At 42.4% G+C, this 22,201-nt stretch overlaps 1 protein-coding gene across 2 annotated transcripts; it reads right to left on the bottom strand.

Annotated features, from left to right (window-relative positions):
• Positions 1-790: 790 nt before the first annotated feature.
• LOC139576877 (coiled-coil domain-containing protein 92-like) lies at positions 791-15,631 on the bottom strand. 2 transcript variants are annotated; one of them, XM_071403436.1, is made up of 4 exons: positions 15,452-15,631; positions 11,010-11,183; positions 8,807-8,848; positions 791-1,803 (listed from the first exon to the last, which is right to left on the bottom strand). In XM_071403436.1, the coding sequence occupies exons 2-4, from the start codon at positions 11,143-11,145 to the stop codon at positions 1,019-1,021; spliced, it is 963 nt and encodes a 320-aa protein (XP_071259537.1). In that variant the 5' UTR covers positions 11,146-11,183; positions 15,452-15,631; the 3' UTR covers positions 791-1,018. The 2 variants fall into 2 exon arrangements, with proteins under 2 accessions (XP_071259537.1, XP_071259538.1); XM_071403437.1 differs by having other exon boundaries at positions 15,464-15,630.
• Positions 15,632-22,201: the final 6,570 nt, after the last annotated feature.

The following is a 22,201-nucleotide window of genomic DNA, read 5'->3' as shown; positions in this document are numbered from 1 at the left end:
CGAACAGTAGCATATCATATTGGCAGTAGCGGAAAACATCGGCCATATCCCTGGAGTGCGTATATTCAGTGTCTTTGTCATTGGGTCTGTGCCACTTTTGTTTGTCTTTGGACAATAACTTCCTCCTCTAGGTTAGATGGTCGTCATATTGTATTTGTGTCTCCCCTTTTCGTAGGCCAATTATATGGATCAGACAACATTGTTTTTATTGATCCGTTTGTCCGTGTCAGCAAAGTAGACTACTGTAATTTCTGTAGTCCCGCACTGGTAAGAAATGAAATATACTTTCACCCCTGGTAGTAACAATGACAATATGTGTATGGTTTCACCAGGTGAAACCATACACAGAAAAACTGTTGGCTAATTACTTTAAAGAGATGAATGGAAATATTGTCAATCTGTCTTTTAGTTATCAAAATTATTAACTGAATTGTGCGAACAGTAGCATATCATATTGGCAGTAGCGGAAAACATCGGCCATATCCCTGGAGTGCGTATATTCAGTGTCTTTGTCATTGGGTCTGTGCCACTTTTGTTTGTCTTTGGACAATAACTTCCTCCTCTAGGTTAGATGGTCGTCATATTGTATTTGTGTCTCCCCTTTTCGTAGGCCAATTATATGGATCAGACAACATTGTTTTTATTGATCCGTTTGTCCGTGTCAGCAAAGTAGACTACTGTAATTTCTGTAGTCCCGCACTGGTAAGAAATGAAATATACTTTCACCCCTGGTAGTAACAATGACAATATGTGTATGGTTTCACCAGGTAAGCAGGCAATAATGCAGATGTTTGGCGGATAAGTTTATGTGCACAATGTATGACAGAGTGAAATGAGACACAAAGCAAAAAAAGGACAGGATGTGTAAGTCACATGTGTTTCAAAACAAAACATTTGGCATGGTGGTATTTTTTTGTCTGTTTTCCATTTTACATTCTTTGCTCATTGCAGTGTTGCATAAAAAGCAGGTGATTTATACAGTAGGTGACGCTCCTTCTCGCTCTTGTGTGTGAGTGTGTTAAACTGTTCTGTCTGCCCCAGAGCGCTTCCTCACCACCTTGCCCCCATTGACCTGGTCCACAGCCAGGATCTCCAGCTCTGGCTGAGGAGGCACCACGGGAGGGGTGCAATGGTGGATGCGGTGTGCAACGCCCATGTGTGCATGGTGCTGCCGGTCCCGTGCCGGGCTGTGGCTGGACGAGCGATCACAGGTGATGGGGGGTATGACGGCAGGCCGGTCTCGTACCATCTGCAGATCAGGCATGTCTCGAGATGCCTGCAGGAAGGGGGTGGGGTCGGGCATTGCATCCACCGCCTCCCGTAGGACCATCCTCCTCCCATCAGAACCCAGCCGGTACACCTCGGTTAACTCCGAGTGCAGCGGCTGAGACAGGCTCTTCTTCATGCGGCGGCGAGGGGTCTCAGGGCCAGGCTGCCGGTCTTTAGCTGGGGGAGGGGTGGGCTTGTAGGAGCTCACAGGGCTGACGTTGGGACTGGCCTCGGAGGAACTGCCTGCCAGGAGCTTTTTCTTGGTGGTGTGGAGCTGAGAGGTGAGGTAGGCGATGGTGCTGGCTCTCTGCTCTAGCTCCCCAGACAGGACAGCCAGCTTGTGGCTCTTTATCTTCAGCTCCTCCAGGTACTTCTTCTCCCTCTCCTTGATGGTGTTCTCCAGGACAGAGATCATGGCGTTCTTCTGCTCCAGGTCTCTAAGCAGCTCCGTGTTCTCCTCCTCCTTCACCTTCAGCTGAGCCTCCAGCTCCTCGCACTTACTGTGCAGTTCCCTGCAGCGCGCCTCACTGCTGTCTGCACAAACACAAACAAATCACACTGTTAGACCTGTATTTGAAGACAAAACACACACAACCATCAGAAACCCAGTATTCACCGTCACCAATACAGTAGCCTGCTTCATTTGGATCCACAATAAAACATGGTCCATTCCTCTCAAAATATTCCATAAGGAATACATAAGGCTGTTTTCCTATTGGGTCTGGTAGGGCTACCATCTGCAGTCAACATACCGTAGGCATGTGTACATGTCAGATACTACAAACGAAATACAAAAAGCTGTCACTTAAATCCTAATAATGCTTAACACGCGCACACACACACACACACACACACACACACAGCAATTTTGTATAAAATATAGGCTACACATACTGTACATCCAACCTTCCACCCCTCCCACACACACACTAATTGCCCATAGGCACTTTAAGTGCACCCACTGGCCACGGATTGAGTCTATCAGCTGATGTGAGTGGGCGAGAGGGATGTCTACAGAGACTCATCAGCAGTGGGCAGAGCGAGAGGCAATAGCTCCTGTCTCATAATACAGCTCTGGTCCATAGCCAGGGCACAGCTCTCCTCTGACCTTCATTATTGCCCATCCTCCTCCCTCGCCAGCTCAACACTGCCCACACATCGCCTCCCCCCAACCCAATGATCAAACACACATTCACAATCAGCTACGGTACAGATATAGCCTAGCTATTAGCTCTCTGTAGCAGATAGATAGGCCTAAAGCATACCATAGATCCTAGATAATGATATCTACCCAACACAACCATCTACATCTAATACTAGAGTATATGTCGATTTTCTACTGCTTAATGGGGGGGGGGGGGGGGGGGGTGTTGTCCATGTCTGTGTTTAAGAGCTGCAATTTTCTCCTATTAGGGGCGTGGGGGTGATGATATGTTTCTCTACCAGCTGAGAAGGGGGATGTTGTCTTTGTTTTGGACCCCATCTAGAGCCGCTGAGTCCTGCCTGCTGTACTAAGTAAGTTGCAGACTGTGCATTAGTGCTGTGGCACATCATCTAATTTCCTGCACTGCAATCTGCATGATGTCCAACACTAACCTGCTACTGTCTCCGACAATCCCCACAGTACCACACTGTCTGCACTGCACATAGCCAGGAAGAACACCTCCCCATTACAGGACTCACAAGGTAACATTGAGACACGTTACCTGTCAGCTCGATAATCTACCGGCACTTTTGTGCAACGCGACTCGGACCGGAGCATTCCGGGACTTTTTTTTCTCTCAGTTTCCCCGGATTTCAGCCGCAGGCTCTGGACATTTGCAGCTAGCTAGCTGCAAACCGTGTGACTATTGGCTTACGTCGATCCCGGAGCAAACTCAAATCATTCCGGAGCTAGCCAGCTGAGGAGTTCCATCAGCCATTCCTGGGCTACAGTCACCTATCCGGACCCGTTTTTTGTTGTTTTGTTGTTGCTGCAGATACGGAGCCCCACCGGGCCTTCACGACTGACTGCCGACGTTATCTGCCCGAGGGAGTTATCCAACTGGCACCTCCGTCCCGACGTTACCTGAACGCTCATCTGGGGCCCGCTAACCGTTAGCTGTCTTATCGGCTGCTATCTGAATAAGTATATCGGACAATTATTATTATTATTATTATTTTTTTTTTTCTTTCTTGGGTCACTATATCTATTTTGCCAATTTGGTTTGATCCCCTCTACCACACGGAACCCCACTAACCTACCGACGGAAACGCACGAGGTATCTACAAATAGACTTCCATACTATGCTATCTTGCTACCGATAGCCATCTACCCGGCCAGCTGTCTGGATCGCCGTGACCCCAACCAACCTCTACTCACTGGACCCTTATTGATCACTCGATTAAGCATGCCTCTCCTTAATGTAAATATGCCTTGTCCATTGCTGTTCTGGTTAGTGTTTATTGGCTTATTTCACTGTAGAGCCTCTAGCCCTGCCCACTATACCATATCCAACCTCACAGTTCCACCACCCACATATGCGATGACATCACCTGGTTTCAATGATGTTTCTAGAGACAATATCTCTCTCATCATCACTCAATACCTAGGTTTACCTCCACTGTACTCACATCCTACCATACCTTTGTCTGTACATTATTCCTTTAAGCTATTTTATCGCCCCCAGAAACTTCCTTTTACTCTCTGCTCTAGAAGTTCTAGACGACCAATTCTCATAGCTTTTAGCCGTACCCTTATCCTACTCCTCCTCTGTTCCTCTGGTGATGTAGAGGTGAATCCAGGCCCTGCAGTACCTAGCTCCACTCCTATTCCCCAGGCGCTCTCTTTTGATGACTTCTGTAACCGTAATAGCCTTGGCTTCATGCATGTTAACATTAGAAGCCTCCTCCCTAAGTTTGTTTTGTTCACTGCTTTAGCACACTCTGCCAACCCGGATGTTTTAGCCGTGTCTGAATCCTGGCTTAGAAAGACCACCAAAAATTCTGACATTTTCATCCCCAACTACAAGATTTTCAGACAAGATAGAACGGCCAAAGGGGGCGGTGTTGCAATCTACTGCAAAGATTGCCTGCAGAGTTCTGTTTTACTATCCAGGTCTGTTCCCAAACAATTTGAACTTCTACTTTTAAAAATCCACCTCTCTAAAAACAAGTCTCTCACCGTTGCCGCCTGCTATAGACCACCCTCTGCCCCCAGCTGTGCTCTGGACACTATATGTGAACTGATTGCCCCCCATCTATCTTCAGAGCTCGTGCTGCTAGGCGACCTAAATTTTAACATGCTTAACACCCCAGCCACCCTACAATCTAAGCTTGATGCCCTCAATCTCACACAAATTATCAATGAACCTACCAGGTACCACCCCAATTCCGTAAACACGGGTACCCTCATAGATATCATCCTAACAAACTTGCCCTCCAAATACACCTCTGCTGTTTTCAACCAAGATCTCAGCGATCACTGCCTCATTGCCTGCATCCGTCAAACGACCTCCACTCATCACTGTCAAACGCTCCCTGAAACACTTCAGCGAGCAGGCCTTTCTAATCGACCTGGCCGAGGTATCCTGGAAGGATATTGATCTCATCCCGTCAGTAGAGGATGCCTGGACATTTTTTAAAAATGCCTTCCTCACCATCTTGAATAAGCATGCCCCATTCAAGAAATTTAGAACCAGGAACAGATATAGCCCTTGGTTCTCTCCTGACCTGACTGCCCTTAACCAACAGAAAAACATCCTATGGCGTTCTGCATTAGCATCGAACAGCCCCCGTGATATGCAACTTTTCAGGGAAGCTAGAAACCAGTATACACAGGCAGTTAGAAAAGCCAAGGCTAGCTTTTTCAAGCAGAAATTTGCTTCCTGCAACACAAATTCAAAAAAGTTCTGGGACACTGTAAAGTCCATGGAGAATAAGAACACCTCCTCCCAGCTTCCAACTGCTCTGAAGATAGGAAACACTGTCACCACCGACAAATCCACTATAATTGAGAATTTCAATAAGCATTTTTCTACGGCTGGCCATGCTTTCCACCTGGCTACCCCTACCCCGGACAACAGCACTGCCCTCCCCTCTGCTACTCGCCCAAGCCTTCCCCATTTCTCTTTCTCCCAAATACAGTCAGCTGATGTTCTAAAAGAGCTGCAAAATCTGGACCCTTACAAATCAGCCGGGCTAGATAATCTGGACCCTTTCTTTCTAAAACTATCTGCTGAAATTGTTGCCACCCCTATTACTAGCCTTTTCAACCTCTCTTTCGTGTCGTCTGAGATTCCCAAAGATTGGAAAGCAGCTGCGGTTATCCCCCTCTTCAAAGGGGGGGACACTCTTGACCCTAACAGCTACAGACCTATATCTATCCTACCCTGCCTTTCTAAGGTCTTCGAAAGCCAAGTCAACAAACAGATTACCGACCATTTCGAATCCCACCATACCTTCTCCGCTATGCAATCTGGTTTCAGAGCTGGTCATGGGTGCACCTCAGCCACGCTCAAGGTCATAAACGATATCTTAACCGCCATCGATAGGAAACAATACTGTGCAGCCGTATTCATTGACCTGGCCAAGGCTTTTGACTCTGTCAATCACCACATCCTCATCGGCAGACTCGACAGCCTTGGTTTCTCTAATGATTGCCTCGCCTGGTTCACCAACTACTTCTCTGATCGAGTTCAGTGTGTCAAATCGGAGGGTCTGTTGTCCGGGCCTCTGGCAGTCTCCATGGGGGTGCCACAGGGTTCAATTCTTGGACCGACTCTCTTCTCTGTATACATCAATGATGTCGCTCTTGCTGCTGGTGATTCTCTGATCCACCTCTACGCAGACGACACTATTCTGTATACTTCTGGCCCTTCTTTTGACACTGTGTTAACAACCCTCCAGGCGAGCTTCAATGCCATACAACTCTCCTTCCGTGGCCTCCAATTGCTCTTAAATACAAGTAAAACTAAATGCATGCTCTTCAACCGATCGCTGCCTGCACCTGCCCGCCTGTCCAACATCACTACTCTGGACGGCTCTGACCTAGAATATGTGGACAACTACAAATACCTAGGTGTCTGGTTAGACTGTAAACTCTCCTTCCAGACTCACATCAAACATCTCCAATCCAAAGTTAAATCTAGAATTGGCTTCCTATTCCGCAACAAAGCATCCTTCACTCATGCTGCCAAACATACCCTTGTAAAACTGACCATCCTACCAATCCTCGACTTCGGTGATGTCATTTACAAAATAGCCTCCAAAACCCTACTCAATAAATTGGATGCAGTCTATCACAGTGCCATCCGTTTTGTCACCAAAGCCCCATATACTACCCACCACTGCGACCTGTACACTCTCGTTGGCTGGCCCTCGCTTCATACTCGTCGCCAAACCCACTGGTTCCAGGTCATCTACAAGACCCTGCTAGGTAAAGTCCCCCCTTATCTCAGCTCGCTGGTCACCATAGCAACACCTACCTGTAGCACGCGCTCCAGCAGGTTTATCTCTCTGGTCACCCCCAAAACCAATTCTTCCTTTGGCCGCCTCTCCTTCCAGTTCTCTGCTGCCAATGACTGGAACGAACTACAAAAATCTCTGAAACTGGAAACACTTATCTCCCTCACTAGCTTTAAGCACCAGCTGTCAGAGCAGCTCATAGATTACTGCACCTGTACATAGCCCATCTATAATTTAGCCCAAACAACTACCTCTTTACCTACTGTATTTATTTATTTATTTTGCTCCTTTGCACCCCATTATTTCTGTCTCTACTTTGCGCTTTCTTCCACTGCAAACCAACCATTCCAGTGTTTTTAGTTTTATTTTACTTGCTGTGTTGTATTTACTTCGCCACCATGGCCTTTTTATATTTTTATTTATTTATACATATATTTGTTTGCCTTCACCTCCCTTATCTCACCTCACTTGCTCACATTGTATATAGACTTATTTTTTTTTCACTGTATCATTGACTATATGTTTGTTTTACTCCATGTGTAACTATGTGTTGTTGTATGTGTCGAACTGCTTTGCTTTATCTTGGCCAGGTCGCAATTGTAAATGAGAACGTGTTCTCAATTTGCCTACCTGGTTAAATAAAGGTTAAATAAAAAAAAATAAAAAAAATACAACCTGAACCTACTCTTATTCTGTAACAGTGAACTGACTGATTTCCCATTCAATAATTCAGTAGCACAAAATACATCAAATATCAAGCCAATGTAGCCCAAAGATCAAGCCTGATTAAAACAGTTCCGATTTCAGCAAAAGGATGTTTTTACTTTCCTATCATATTTTTTTGCTTGGGTCCATGGCTATAGATGCTACAAAGTGTGTATCAGCCCATTGTTCTCTGGCTAGTATATAGAGCTATTTCAGCGGCTTAATCAGGACTGTAATGATGTCCTGAAAGGTCAGCATGAGGGTAGTAGGGCTTAGTTCCAACTGTTTACTGACAGGTTTACTGGCAGAGCTTTAACGTCTTCCCATTGTTAACACTGTTTCTATATTACTGACTGAATATCTAACAACATCACATTGATTGCTATATTGTTTCCCCATTGCATAGATGTCCTGTAATTATTGATCAATTCTTTGAGTCTGTCTACTAGCCTACAGGTCAGATTCCAAGGTTAGACCTCCATGTGGTTCTAATGCATGCCCATGATGGGCAGTTCTCCTGTGTATATAATTCAGACTGTTTGACTCTGTTACATGTCCATGGTAATATGGGGGATGGGAGGGGGGCTGTGCTGTGAGCTAGGCAATGAGCTGACTGTGAAAGGAGGACAGTGCCCTGAACAGCAGGCGGTTCTGGCTGCAGCGCAGTTTCCTGGGTGGAAAAGTGTTACCAGGATACAGCCCTAGCCTTCTGCTTTCTCCCATTCCCAGGGCAAAGAAATACACAGGCCTCTGTTCTGTTCTGCTGCAGAAAGTCTTATTTAATAGCGTTGTAGGTTTTAGGGCCTGGGCTGTTCACTGTCACTGCCACTGTTGAACAGCCAGGGTGAAGGCAGAGCCTGAACTTTATATATATTGAGTGATTCTTAGTTCACATAGGCTACATAACATCATTAACAATACAACTGCCAGCACGATAGTTTGCAGAAAATATATCATTTTAATTTGAAAGCACATAATCCTAAAGTTTTCCAATCAAATTGAAATCAGTGTCAAAGTAATTGCGATTGGTAAAACATTATTGGCTACAAAATACATCAAATATATTCCATGTCTCTGTCCAACAATGCACTGCACTGCTAGGGCCTATATTACTTACACAATGACAGCAGAGTCAAGTCAAAACACAGAGAGAAACGATTCCCACAGAATTAAATATACAGAAAAATCATGTGAAAATTAATTGACCCTGCCTGCCAATCCCAGTAAAGATCCATAGTATTCTCTCAATAACTATGCTATTAGTTATTGAGCTAGAAAGTCAGGCCAATTGCTCTAGCAATGGAATGTGACGTGTGAAACAGATACCTGTGTGGATGTGTGTGTACTTGGGGTCCCATAATAGAGGAAGGCCTGGGAAACGTCTTACCTGTTGGATCTGAACTTCTCACTGTCAGCTCATAGGTCAAGTCTGTGAAAAGAGAAGAGGATCAGGCCGGGAAGTGAAAGCTTCAGCTCTGACAGGAGCGGTGCAGTGGCATCAAGGAGCATGCTATTCAGAGAGCCTATGCAGAAGCAGGTATCTAGTGGAGAGAGGTGAGATGGCAGGCCTCTACAGATGGGTCAGGATTAGTGAGAGTCACAGGCCAGCTTAGCAGTAGGTTGTCCAAGGACATTTGACAAATCGGCCAAAGCACAGAGCGATGGAATTAATGGACCTGGCCCTGGCTAGCCACCCTGTGGTGTGCTCTGGTTTGTGGCTCAGGGTGTCATGCTTTACTTATGGTGTAGTCCAGGGGACATCAACTAGGTACAGCCGCAGGCCGATTTTTTTTCTTGAGCGGATGGTCAGGGTGCCGGAACATAATTATAAATAATTTGTACACTGCAAATTGACACAAGAAGCCCAAACAGACAAAAACAATCATTTCAAACCTCGATTACATTGGTACACAACCACATACACTACCGTTCAAGAGTTTGGGGTCACTTAGGAATGTACTTGTTTTTCGAAAGTACTTGTTTTTTGTCCGTTAAAATAACATCAGATTGATCAGAAATACAGTGTAGACATTGTTAATGTTGTAAATGACTATTGTAGTTGGAAACGGCAGATTTTTTTATGGAAAATCGAGTTAGCCGTACAGAGGCCCATTATCAGCGACCATCACTCCTGTGTTCCAACGGCACGTTGTGTTAGCTAATCCAAGTTTATAATTTCAAAAGGCTAATTTATCATTAGAAAATCATTTTGCAATTATGTTAGCACAGCTGAAAACTGTTGTCCTGATTAAAGAAGCAATAAAACTGGCCTTCTTTAGACTAGTTGAGTATCTGGAGCATCAGCATTTGTGGGTTTGATTACAGGCTCAAAGGGGCCAGAAACAAAGAACTTTCTTCTGAAATTCGTCAGTCTATTCTTGTTCAGAGAAATGAAGGCTATTCCATGCGAGAAATTGCCAAGAAACTGAAGATCTGGTACAACGCTGTGTGCTACTCTCTTCACAGAACAGTGCAAACTGTCTCTAACCAGAATAGAAAGAGGAGTGGGAGGCTCCGGAGCACAAGCACAACTGAGCAAGAGGACAAGTACATTACAATGTTTAGTTTGAGAAACAGACGCCACACAAGTCCTCAACTGGCAGCTTCATTAAATAGTACCCGCAAAACACCAGTCTCAATGTCACCAGTGAAGAGGCGACTCCGGGATGCTGGCCTTCTAACAAGAATAGACTGACGAGTTTCAAAAGAAAGTTCTTTGTTTCTGGCCCTTTTGAGCCTGTAATCGAACCCACAAATGATGATGCTCCAGATACTCAACTAGTCTAAAGAAGGCCAGTGTTATTGCTTCTTTAATCAGCACAACAGTTTTCAGCTGTGCTAGCCTTTTAAAATGATAACCTTGGATTAGCTAACACAACGTGCCATTGGAACACAGGAGTGATGGTTGCTGATAATGGGCCTCTGTACACCTATGTAGATATTCCATTAAAAAACATCTGCCGTTTCCAGCTACAATAGTCATTTACAACATTAACAATCCTACACTGTATTTCTGATCAATTTGATGTTATTTTAATGGACAAAAGTGCTTTTCTTTCAAAAACAAGGACATTTCCAAGTGACCCCAAACTTTTCAACGGTAATGTATGTCTCTCTATTTATGAGTGGAAACAGTTGGGAATACATTTTCTAAATTCAAATAATTTGGAGGTAAATTCCTAATCTTTTATGTCTAAAAAACAAAAATGTAATAACAAAATGTAATAAATGTTGGGCTCAGAAAACATTTAGGGGCCAAATAAAATAGTCTGCGGGCCACATTTGTCTCGCAGGCCGCCAGTTGAAGATCCCTGGTGTGGTCTGTTCATGTTTAATCCTGTTCAACTTTGCAGTGCTGCTGTTCTGTGATCTAATGTACCTGTGCATGTTGTTCAGGCAGAACTGTAAATGAGTATTCAGCATGTACACTCAGAATGTAATAGTCTATCTAGTGTGCTTGCAATCCAGGTGTTCAAAATGTTTTATTTTGGTTGCGCTAGTTTGTTTTTATATTCTGTAGCAGTATGAAGTGTATGTATTTAGGTATAGTGGCCACAGTTCATGTTCAATTCGAGGTTCAGCATGTTCACCTGTGCAGTGCTGTTGTAGTCTGCGGATCTCTGCATGTAGACCTTTCAGTGTTTTGGCATGGTCCTGCTGGAGGAAGAGCAGGTTCTTCTGGGCGCTGTGCAGCTGATTCTCCAGGGTACCATTGTGGGATGCCATGGCAGACAATGCAGCAGACACACACCAGTCCTAGAGACCTGCAAACACAGACGACAAACAGACAACATCAAAACAAGAGTCGTACCATCTGGGGTTCAGTGCTGAACCTAAATGCTCACCCTTTCACCCATAGACATCTGGGATGTGCTCCAGCTTTACTTTGCCTGCCAATGACAGTGACCATGATAATCCTCTTTGGACGATACACTGAACAGTCACTACGACTACAAGACAATACCATCAAATCCATCCAAACTCCTGGCCACTTGCTTGGGCTTGCTAAAGTAGTCACTAGCCTAATGCCCAAACATGATGACACACAGGATATTAAAAAAAAAAAAAAAAAAAAATTGCACACTATTGATCTCGAGATTGTCTTTGGAATGCTACTCGGTCAATACCGTTATAATGCTTTTTGCCAGGAGAGAGGGGGCACATAGGCTCATACCTTTGTTGCTTACTCTAATTGGCTTACAAACGCTGATGTTGAGCTATTGATTTTATCATCAGTGGGCAGTCTACGTCTAAAGAAGACTAACCTCAGGGGGAAACAATTCATCAGCATCGCCGTTGGTTGGCCAAAAGGCCTACTTTAACCCAGTAAAAAAATCCAGTATATAATAGGCCGAATAGGTCATTATCAACAGGTCATCCAAAAAACGAGGCTACAAAAGGACAAACAAACTCTAGGTGGAACCTCAGGCTACTCCTCCACTTCAGTACACAAAGCACATGAGGCTGCTGAGGGTAAATACAGAATGCTTTCAGAGATCTTGAGAACATTAGCAAACATCAGTGACAGAGGGTGCAGCATGATGCAGCCAGTCTCCAGCAGCAGGCTGGGCCTGCTTCCCTCCCTTCCTCCCTCCTTGGACATCCTTGCATCCAGTACTCAGCCAGAGACGGCGCCCAGGGGTGAGGTAAGAGACCATCAGTCAGTCAGAACAGAGCAGCAGCCCCATTGTCTTCAATCTCTCCCAGACAACACCACTGAGTCGGGAGTAGACAGCACATTGATTTTCCCCTCTGAGTGCAGAGAGCCTTCCCCCTGAATACATTAGCAAGCTACAATAAAACATCTCATAGCTTCTCCCTATTGCATCATCATCTTACTAACATGAATAATAAATTGTGTGTCACCTCTTAAGACATGCTCTTCAGTGATAGCAATGCCATGTCAAATTCTCTCACTGTGTGTACAGAAGCAAAGGACACCAGTTGACCTCCCAACACAGCAGAGTAATCACAGAAAGAGAGAGTGACTGATGTGTCATAAAGAGTGCACTATGAGAGATAATTTATAATAGATGAGTAATCCTGAGTCCTTCCTGTAAACCATGGATGGCAGACACTCACACACCCCTTCCAAGCATCAGGCTTGATAGGTTCCCATTGATCATGCCAGTAAGCCTGGTTACTTCCCAGAATCCTTTCCCATCACTACGGATAATGCGATAGCACAGTGACATTACAGGACAAAATTAAATTAACAACATTATCTAATGACATCACCAACGTACAACCCTCCACCCTCGTTCTGCCTTTGTAGTGATTTGGTATACTCAGTTATCCAAAATGTATGTTGCTTTTGAAGATAAAATGGAATATCTGTGATAAGTGACAACTCCCCTTTCCTCTCTCCCTTCCGCTTACACACCAACAAGCATTTCCTCTCACAGAAGACATAAATAATCAATGAACTGCAGCAGCAAGTCACACTAGCTACCATCCTTCGCTAAAACAGATTAACGCTCCAGACACACCCCATGTGATAAAAAGAGGGGAGAAGTCTCACACACTTACTGTAAGACTTAGAAAATCACTTATGAATCACCTAGCCAGGTGCTGCCTCAAGAGTATGCTGGAGCTATCATGAACTCACAGCTTTCCTATGGACCATGATGGGTGGGTGTGGAGCAAATGCTTTTGTTGAATGGCTACTTTGTTCCAGTTGATATAATTAACTTTCCATGTGCTTTGGGAGAATCAATTAAGACATTTAGCCTATATTTATTTATCGGCTAGAAAATGTGCCAAATTAAATCTATACAGTTCCACTTTTCACCATAACAGCCAGGTAGCCAGTTGGGTTTGCAGCAATAAGACACTGTGTCCTTGTAGGATTCATTAGTCATTCAAATGGAAAAGCAAGTCAGACATACCTTATGCTAGTGGGCAATTCCACGATAAGAGAATGAGGCTGAGAATCATATTTTACTTTAAAATGTTATGCTACACAAAAACCAACGCTTGCAAAGTTAAACAAACTATACAACTATAAGCACAAGGCCTACTTTTAACTATTTCCACTGAATTTTACAAAAACACATTACCTTGAAAAACAGTGCAGATGCAAAGTTTGATAACAGAATGACAGTTTGTGCTGTTTGTGCAGTCATTATTTTATTAAACTTTGCATCTGCACTGTTCTTCAAGTAAATGTGTTTTTGTAAAACTTTCTGTGGAAATTGTTAAAAGTAGGCCTTGTGCATGCATATTACACTTCTAAAGCACTTTTCATAGAATCTCAAATCGCTTCAAGAGCAAAAATCAAACAAGCAATATAATGACAGGTCAACCAATAGAGGACAAGTCTTTGATAGCTTCATCCTCCAAAGATGGAGAGGGGCAGCTCATGGCTTGAGTGAAGGGAGCTATACAGAGAACGGTAGGTGATGGTGATGGAGTCTGCTGATGATCTTGTACAGGGCAAGTCTGGGAACCAGCCGGAGTCCTATAGCCACTGGACTTCTCCTCTTCCACTCTGTGCAGCACCCACTTGGGTGATGCCTCAGCAGCTCTGGGTTCCAGAAAGCTCACAACACAAAGTTCAGAATAGTAGCCAATCGTCCTCTCTACAAGTCTTCTGCTGTATTCCTCCATCTCCCATTCCTCTCATGCTGCACGCAACTCCTCAAATTATGTTCTCAAAAGATCAGGAATTGGCAGCCAGTGTAACGGATGTGAAATGGCTAGCTAGTTAGCGGGTACGCGCTAGTAGCATTTCAATCAGTTACGTCACTTGCTCTGAAACCAATATGTAGTGTTGCCCCTTGCTCTGCAAGGGCCGTGGCCTTTGTGGAGCGATGGGTAACGATGCTTCGTGGGCGACCGTTGTTGATGTGTGCAGAGGGTCCCTGGTTCGCGCCCGTGTCGGGGCGAGGGGACGACGTAAAGTTATACTGTTACACCAGGTAAAACAATATGTCCAGATGCATCTTTTCATAAAAAAGGCTAGCCAAAAAGTTTTACCTTTCAGTCAATCTGCAGACACATGAAATGTTATCAAAAACAAAATAGTTTTCAAAAACAATTAAAAACACCTAAAAATAACAAAATATGTACAAATTTACAGGCGCTCTGTGCTTAGGATGCTATTAGCGTACCATGGCAACTATAGAACTGTTCTCTTCTACAAGTAAATCGTTTTTTGTACAATTTTCAGTGGAAATTGTGAAAAGTCGTGCATAGAGTTGTGTGGTTTGTTTAACTTTGCAATCGTTAGTTTTTGTTTGGCATACATTTTAAAGTGAGCATAGTCCCAGCATCATCCTGTTACCATGGAATTGCCCTACTACAAAATTATAGTAGAGCGTTTAAGGTTTCAGCACCTGCATTGCGGACAGCACCCGATCCGACTATCACACGCGCTTCTGACAACCAACCAGCACTTTCCAATCCAAAATCGATTTGACAGCAAAGCTAGTTAGCTAATGTTAGCCATATACCGTAGTTAACTAATTGTTTAATTTAATGTTCACAGTAATTGAGACGAACGTTGAACAGTCCATAACAATTGGTTAAGGCCACTTAACATGTTTGTAAACATGTCTTATTGCATTCCAAATCTAAATAGCTAGCTAGCTAAACGTGTCATAGATAGCTAGTAAAGTTAAATACATTTGGCATTGTGTAGCCAACCAACCAGCAAGTCAGCTAGTATTACTTATTGATAGCTATCCAGTCACACATGGCTAGGTAGCTATCCAACCAAGAAAATCGTGGTAAGCTAACGCGTAAGCTAAAATTATTGGAAGCTAGCTCTAGTTATAATGCTGCATGTGAAGGTGATTTTGAAGATCGTGTTATGTTCACCATCGCCCCATTGCATTTTACCATTCCAAAACAAAGCATGACAAAAAAATGAACCATTGCAAATAGATAGATAGCTATGCTAATTTAGCTAACTAGATAGATATATAGATAACGTTAACCAGAGAGGCAGGTTCAATCGAGGAGGGGTCCTGCTGCTGTGTTACCACTGACCAAACAGAGAGGAAAAGGGTTTATACATTTAACAACCTACCGTGATACCTACCCTAAAAAAAATATGATAATATCGTCGAATATTCTCTAATATATAAATTCTTGTCGTAATTGCTACAGTGGCTAAATCCGTTCTGCCATGTTAGGCATTGTTATCGTTGATGATGCCAAAGGCTCCTCTTCTGTCGGCAGAAACAGGATGGATGGGCTGTGTCAGTCTTCTTATCACCCTCAGCTACAACAAAATAAGGCGATGCATCATGGGATACTACTGAAAGTAGTAACAATGTTCAAGAACATTTCGTTTGTTTCATGACTTATGATTTGACACTCTGAAATAGATGGGAATACATGTATGAAAATGTATAAATGTGTAAAAGAAAATGTGATTTTAGTCTAAAATGTAATTGATTAACCTGGCGGTTGCTACGCATGTCGTCGAGCTGTATCTAGGGCGTAAGTGTCATTGCCATAGAAACAGAACACTGCTGGCTCATTCGCGGGGCGCGTTCAGCAGGACACAACGTTTTGGAACGTTCCGCAATAAATATGTTATGTAGAACAAACAATCGTGTCGACTCAAGTCATGGCATTTCTATCTGCAACGTTCGACAACGTTTGGCAACCGAACGTGGCACTGTCCACACAAAAATGATTAATTTGAGCCATCTAGCGACGAAGAGAGGAGGTAAGTACAAAACTGGCGAGGGCTCACTTCTGTGTAAATAGGAAATTAACCAAAAAACGTTATTAATTTCCACTATATGAATATTTAAATATTAATTCAAGATAAAATATCTCGACACAAATAATAGACCCAAATTGTTCATTATAACAATACAACAGGCTGTATCACACCCGGCCGTGATTTCGGAGTCCCATAGGGCGGCGCACAATTGGCCCAGCGTCGTCCGGGTTTGGCCGTCATTGTAAATAAGAATTTGTTCTTAACTGGCTTACCTAGTTTAAATAAAGGTTACCATTTTTTTTAAACAGACTACACCAGACAGCAGAGGGAGCAGTGCTTCAAGAATGGGCCTTTGACGTGCAGTAAGAAACGTGGCGTTTGGCTGCAGCGATGTGGGTGTGTAGCCAGGTAAGTAGTGCAAAGCAGCAGCCCACCCAGAAGCATAACTTGGGGGGGACAAGGGGGTCATGATGACCATGATGAATTTGAAGGCTTAGAAAGTATTTTCCCACCGTAGCTACTGGCTTTCTGTGGCTTTACACTACACAATTCCTAATTGTATGATTAGATTCCCCCCGCCGCCAATTATGCTTTTGGTTTGGCCCGGTCCTCAGAGGCGGTGGTTTGTAAAGAGGAAAAAAATGTGCAAGACTTGTAAGGAGAACAGAGCAAAAGTTCCTGTCTTTCTCTCCTTAACAAACCCTTACTTCTGTGAACTAACTTGTGACAAATAAAGTACAGTCACAGTTAGCATGGCACATTAATAAGAACGAGTAAGAATTCTATAGAACATTATATTTTTCCAATGGAGAAAGTTTCTATTGCCAATAGACAACACGCGCATCTCGTGTGTGAGCGGAATTTCTCAAAAGGAGTGATAATTGGTAACGGTTACGGCATATTGTGCTCAATTTTGTGAGTTCAAAGACAACTTTGGTAGTATTATAAACTTTAAAACAACTCGTTTCAAGTAGGGTACAGAATTCGAGAAGGACTGTTTGAACCTCATGCAGTAGGCTCAAGCAGTGGCGACCTGTTATTCAGGGCAGGTGGGCACATTTTTGGGGGGCTTGCCTGTTTTGCATGTTATTTTGTCATTAATAGGTGTCACATCAGTTTGAAAACAATGTAAAAAAGAATATATATCATTGAGTTAGTAAAGACGTATAGAAACATGGTCTCTTTTTTGTTTTCTTGAGTAAGGCAGGTCCAAAATGCAGATGTTTCAGTTTAACTCAGTGCTTTCTGTGGTGGTGGGGCAAGCCAGCAGAAAATACAGAGCGCTGCACCGTGATTGGCTCAGTGTTCTGTCACTCACGGATACTTTACGTCACTGCCAAGTGTAAGAGCAGACCTTGAAAATTCTATCACCTTCGGCTGCTGCCATAGAAGTGCCCATCCAAGAAGGCTCAAGGTCATTGGCCACAGATACAATGACGTCAAATCACATTATATGTACAGTAGCTTTGATTGGACTGATCATGTCAACATCAAACTTTCACAATTTTAGCTAGTCATCATCATGAATCAAGTCGACAATCTACTGGTAAATCCTTTTTAATCCTTGTCATATGAAGATAAATAATGAAGAGGAATTATAGATAAAACGTACCAGTGCTCTTTGACCATTGGACATAAACATTATACAACAAGTTGGAAATCGCAAATTCAACAAGTGGTTTGGAAGGTATCAGTGGCTGTGTGGTCCCAAATCTGGGATTAAAATGATAAACATTCAACATTGGTCATGCTGTCAATGAAGCATGATTTGTGCCGTTCAAAACGACTGTTAACTTGGAGGACCGCCGCACCACCTTCCTGTTCAAGTGAGCCAAGCACAACAATGTGAGTCCCAAAATGCATTGTATACTGCTTCATAAATTATGTTATATGCCAGGGAGATATGTATACTATAGCTAAGAAAGTAACACTAAGTGTATGTTGTGTAGTAAGATGTTAGTAGCCCTTGTGCCTCACCCTAATAATTTGGTCTATTTAACCCTCTTAATTTTGCCTACTGTTCTGACTGTTCTACTGTAGCCTATAACCTGTTTTAGAGAAATGTATTGTTTAGTGTTGTGTTGTGTAGTGGCTTTGCAAGCAAGCCTGTTTCTCTCCCCAGTCAGAGGCAGCATGCTTAGAAAACAAACTTATTTAGAAAACAAATTTGACTGCCAAAATTGTGGAGAGAAAGCACACATGATGTTTATGCAACCTATAAATCACCCTAAGAATACTTCCAGAACCACCTTTATATTTTATATCAATTGAGAAAATCTACAAAAGAAATTGGCCCATCCTAGTCTTCATTAATAGGGATGTATGTGACATTGCACAGCAGTAAACTGGTTTATTTCATCTTCATCATTTTTTTGTTCTTGATTTCAATATGGAAGGAAAACCAGGTACTGGTGTTTGTATGTACTATTTCTTGGTGAGTGAAATGTATTCACTCTTAAAAAGGAAGGGTTCCTGGAGGATCCTTTAGGGGTTCTTTAATACATTTAAACTGGGGGAACCCCTATAAGTTCTTTAAAGAACCCTTTGGGTATTATTCATAATAATAATCAGCATAACAATAACAACAATAACACTATCTTTTAGTTGTCAGTGTTTGTTATGATTTTAGTGGTAAAACAGAATTGAAAAATCTAAATATGAGGTAAACTCCCAGCAGAGCCCCAAGTCCAATGGGTACATTATATCCTCTGGCTTGTTGATGTCCTCTGTAGGATATCTATAGCCATAAGGATTTTGTAGGGAGGGTGAAGTCTGTATACAATAAATAATAATTATACAGATGGTTAACAAAACGTGCACACAACAGTATTCATACCTTGGGTTTTGTGGTAACTGTCAATGAAAAAACGGTTCACTTTTGACATCAGTTTTCATACACATACCTTGTCCATAATGTAGAGGCCTATCAGATCTTCATTGAAGAGGAAGAAGGCTGCTGTGACTGTGTCCTATAAGGTTTTAGAGGAACCATTAATTACAACTAACTGTAGATGATACATGTAATCTGCATAACATTATGAGGCAAACCAATGCCAATTCTAGGCTACATACCTTTGTGTAACTCCTCGTCAGTATACCTGCAGACACAGACACATATGAAAGTGAGCTATAGCCTTTAACATATTCTTAACTATTCTTACCTCTTTGTTGATTGATATACTGTACATTGAATTGTGTCCATTTCCTGTTTTAGAAATAATTTAAAAAAGGGAAAACGTGTCAAACAACCCAGCCATTTGCACAAATATGAAAAGATAGATGATATCATCATAAAACAATATCAATTTAGCTCATAAGGGAGACACCTTACCTTAAATTGAGGAGATCTTTACATTTTTCAGTTAAGTGCCTGCACATGTTGTCATCTCAAATTCAAATCAAAATTTTTCAGTTGGGCAGTTAGGTTCCTGCAAGAACCCAGAAGAACTAAAGAGGTTCCTCAATTAACCCCATCTCCTATGGGGTTCTTGGAAGAACCTAATGGGGGTATTTTTCAGCGGCAAGAGCCGTAAGGTTCTTCAAGGAACTTTGAGGATCTTAGAAGAATCCTTGTTGAACCCCACATTTTGTGTGTTGTTATGCTGTATTTTTGTGGGGAGGTTAGGGGGCATATGATGTTCCCCCATGATGAAAGGGGTTCATGACAGAAAAAGTTTGGGAAGCACTGATCTAGCTAATGATTACCATAAAAACAGATGGGCAACCCCATGCTTCAGCCTATTTATTTATAGACAATATGTTGCATCAGTTGGGCTATATGTGATCATGCATATTGCTTAAAAACACACCAGCCTGATAATATGGACCAATATGTTTTTAGGCTCCTTTTTGGAGGGGAAAATTATATTTTCATACATTTTGGAGTAGAAAAGTCACCAGAGCTGCGTTCAGTACAAATAAAATGTAATGCAACGTTCAATTAAACAGAAACAGGGCTGTTCTGAACGACCAGTTGAAAAACGGGAAGGGGTTGGGTTGTGGGTTCAAAATGCACCGCTGCCATTCAAATATGTCATTCATTGCTTCAAGTCACACCCACCACACCCACCAAAGTTTGTTCAAGAACATTGAAGAATGTTTTTGGGGAATCATGTCGTTCACTCCAACCCGTTATGCAACGTAGCAAACATTCAATCGAACTGAACGCACCCCAGAACTGACTTTCTCAAATTGCCAAGCGTGGTTACTTTCTGAACTGACCAACAATTTTAAAGTAATACAGAAATTATTGGTATTCCTGTTGTGGCTCGGATATATTGACCAAATTATCAGGAACGTTTTGGATATATTTTCCCTTCCAAATTCACCAGAAACAACCATTTCACAGCTATTTATTTAAAAAACATATCCCGGGGGGGGGTATGCCCCTGGACCCACCTAGAAGGCTGTTGCCCCTGGAACCCATTGACCTGCCCCCCCCCCCCCCCCCCATATGCAACATAGTGTTACACCCTTGAGCCCACCTAAACCTTTTCAAATCAAATCAAATTTTATTCCTCACATGCTTCGTAAACAACAGGTGTAGACTAACAGTGGAATGCAGAGGGAAAGAAAATAGAGAAATGATAGAAAAGTACAATTTAATAATACAAGTGATAATGAAGACACAATGAGCAACGATAACGATTTGTAGGCCTACAGTCATCATGGGAAGACTGACATAATGCAGATTGATTTTAATTTCAGCTAAAATTGGAATACCACTTTTTTTGGCCAACATCTGGAACTGAACATAACTTCTCTATTACTTTCAAAAGTTGTCATTTGTTGTCATTGTTCTAAGTTAGTATCCAAACAGGAAAGCTCATTTATTAAACATTTACATAGGTTAAATCTTTATAGACCATTGACAGTAAAAGAATAAGGTATCAACATCAAAACACTTATTTCACCTTCCCAGCAAAATGTGGACTGCTGACCAATAATGAGCAGAGCTAAAGAGATGAGGAATTTAAGGGTAAAATGTACTATTTTCCTAAAACAGTTTTACCTAATCAGACAACTAATTGATAATTTATTTTATTTAGAAATAGGCCCAGTCTTATAGATAGGGCTACTACTAGTCTACTGTAAGTAGAGCAGGCGAGCTGGTGCAGCCTATGTGTTACCAGTATGCTTCTGCCTGCTTTGTCAAGCACTAAGTGACGGGAGGGGTTCACAAAGCTTTCCACTCGATAACAGCTCTGCTCAGGTCCTCAGATTATTTTACTTTTGTACATAAACAGTGAGGACAGTGGACTTTTTATCTACACCCACCATTTTCCCACCTCACATTCTGACAAAGCTACCTTATTATCTCTGGCAAGAGGAATTCCACAGTGGCAAAGCTACCACGTAAAACGATAGGAACCAAAAACAAGAAATCAATTTTCATAACCAACCTAAGAAAGTGTCTCAAATGAATGGGGAAAATGTCTCATGGAATAAATTGAATTATTGTCTCCCTCTGAAATGTTATTTTTGGGAAGCAGCCTTAATCGCTCCCTGGCTTTGGCATGTTTTTGACAGGATTAAATTCTTTTCTTCTTTATTTTTAGTGTTTCTGGCATACGTCCTAGATCCTTCTATCAAGATGAGAGACCAACGAGTTGGGGTGAGGGTTAGATATTCTTCCTCCAGCATATTTCTTTACCCTTCTGAGGTGAAAAATAATTCCTCAGCCTCATACCTTCCTCATGATTTGTTTTACTTAAAGGCTGTTAGAGTTATTTATATATCATAACAAGTATTAAAATAGCTCAGTGAGGGGTAAGAAACTCACCAAGTAAAACAAGGAGCTTGGCCATCATAAACTACCATCTAGAAGCAGTCTGCAATCCTGTGTCTCAACCTGGTCTCAGAGCATTCCATATTATTCTGTACGTAAATCTGAGACACTCCATTTAGTATGATATGTTACGTTTGCTATTTATTACTTTGTGGCTGTACATCACCCATTTCGTATGATATGTTACGAATTACAATTTGTATTATATGTTACAAATTTGCAAAATATACAGGTGCAAGAAAAAGTATGTGAACCTTTTGGAATTGCCTGGATTTCTGCATAAATTGGTCATACAATTTGATCTGATCTTCATC

Source organism: Salvelinus alpinus, chromosome 5, assembly GCF_045679555.1.
Source record: "Salvelinus alpinus chromosome 5, SLU_Salpinus.1, whole genome shotgun sequence".
Classification (NCBI taxonomy): Eukaryota; Metazoa; Chordata; class Actinopteri; order Salmoniformes; family Salmonidae; genus Salvelinus; species Salvelinus alpinus.
The sequence above is the reverse complement of the archived record's forward strand: the minus strand, read 5'-3'. Positions and strand labels throughout refer to the sequence as shown.

What these genes read in the sequence shown, in the direction of transcription:
- LOC139576877 (XM_071403436.1), bottom strand. Translation starts at nt 11,145, where the DNA reads ATGGCATCCCACAATGGTACCCTGGAGAATCAGCTGCACAGCGCCCAG. An exon ending in ACTACAACAGCACTGCACAG is followed by an intron (nt 8,849 to 11,009) that starts GTGAACATGCTG and finishes CTCTTTTCACAG; the next exon opens with ACTTGACCTATGAGCTGACA. An exon ending in GAGAAGTTCAGATCCAACAG is followed by an intron (nt 1,804 to 8,806) that starts GTAAGACGTTTC and finishes GTGTTTGTGCAG; the next exon opens with ACAGCAGTGAGGCGCGCTGC.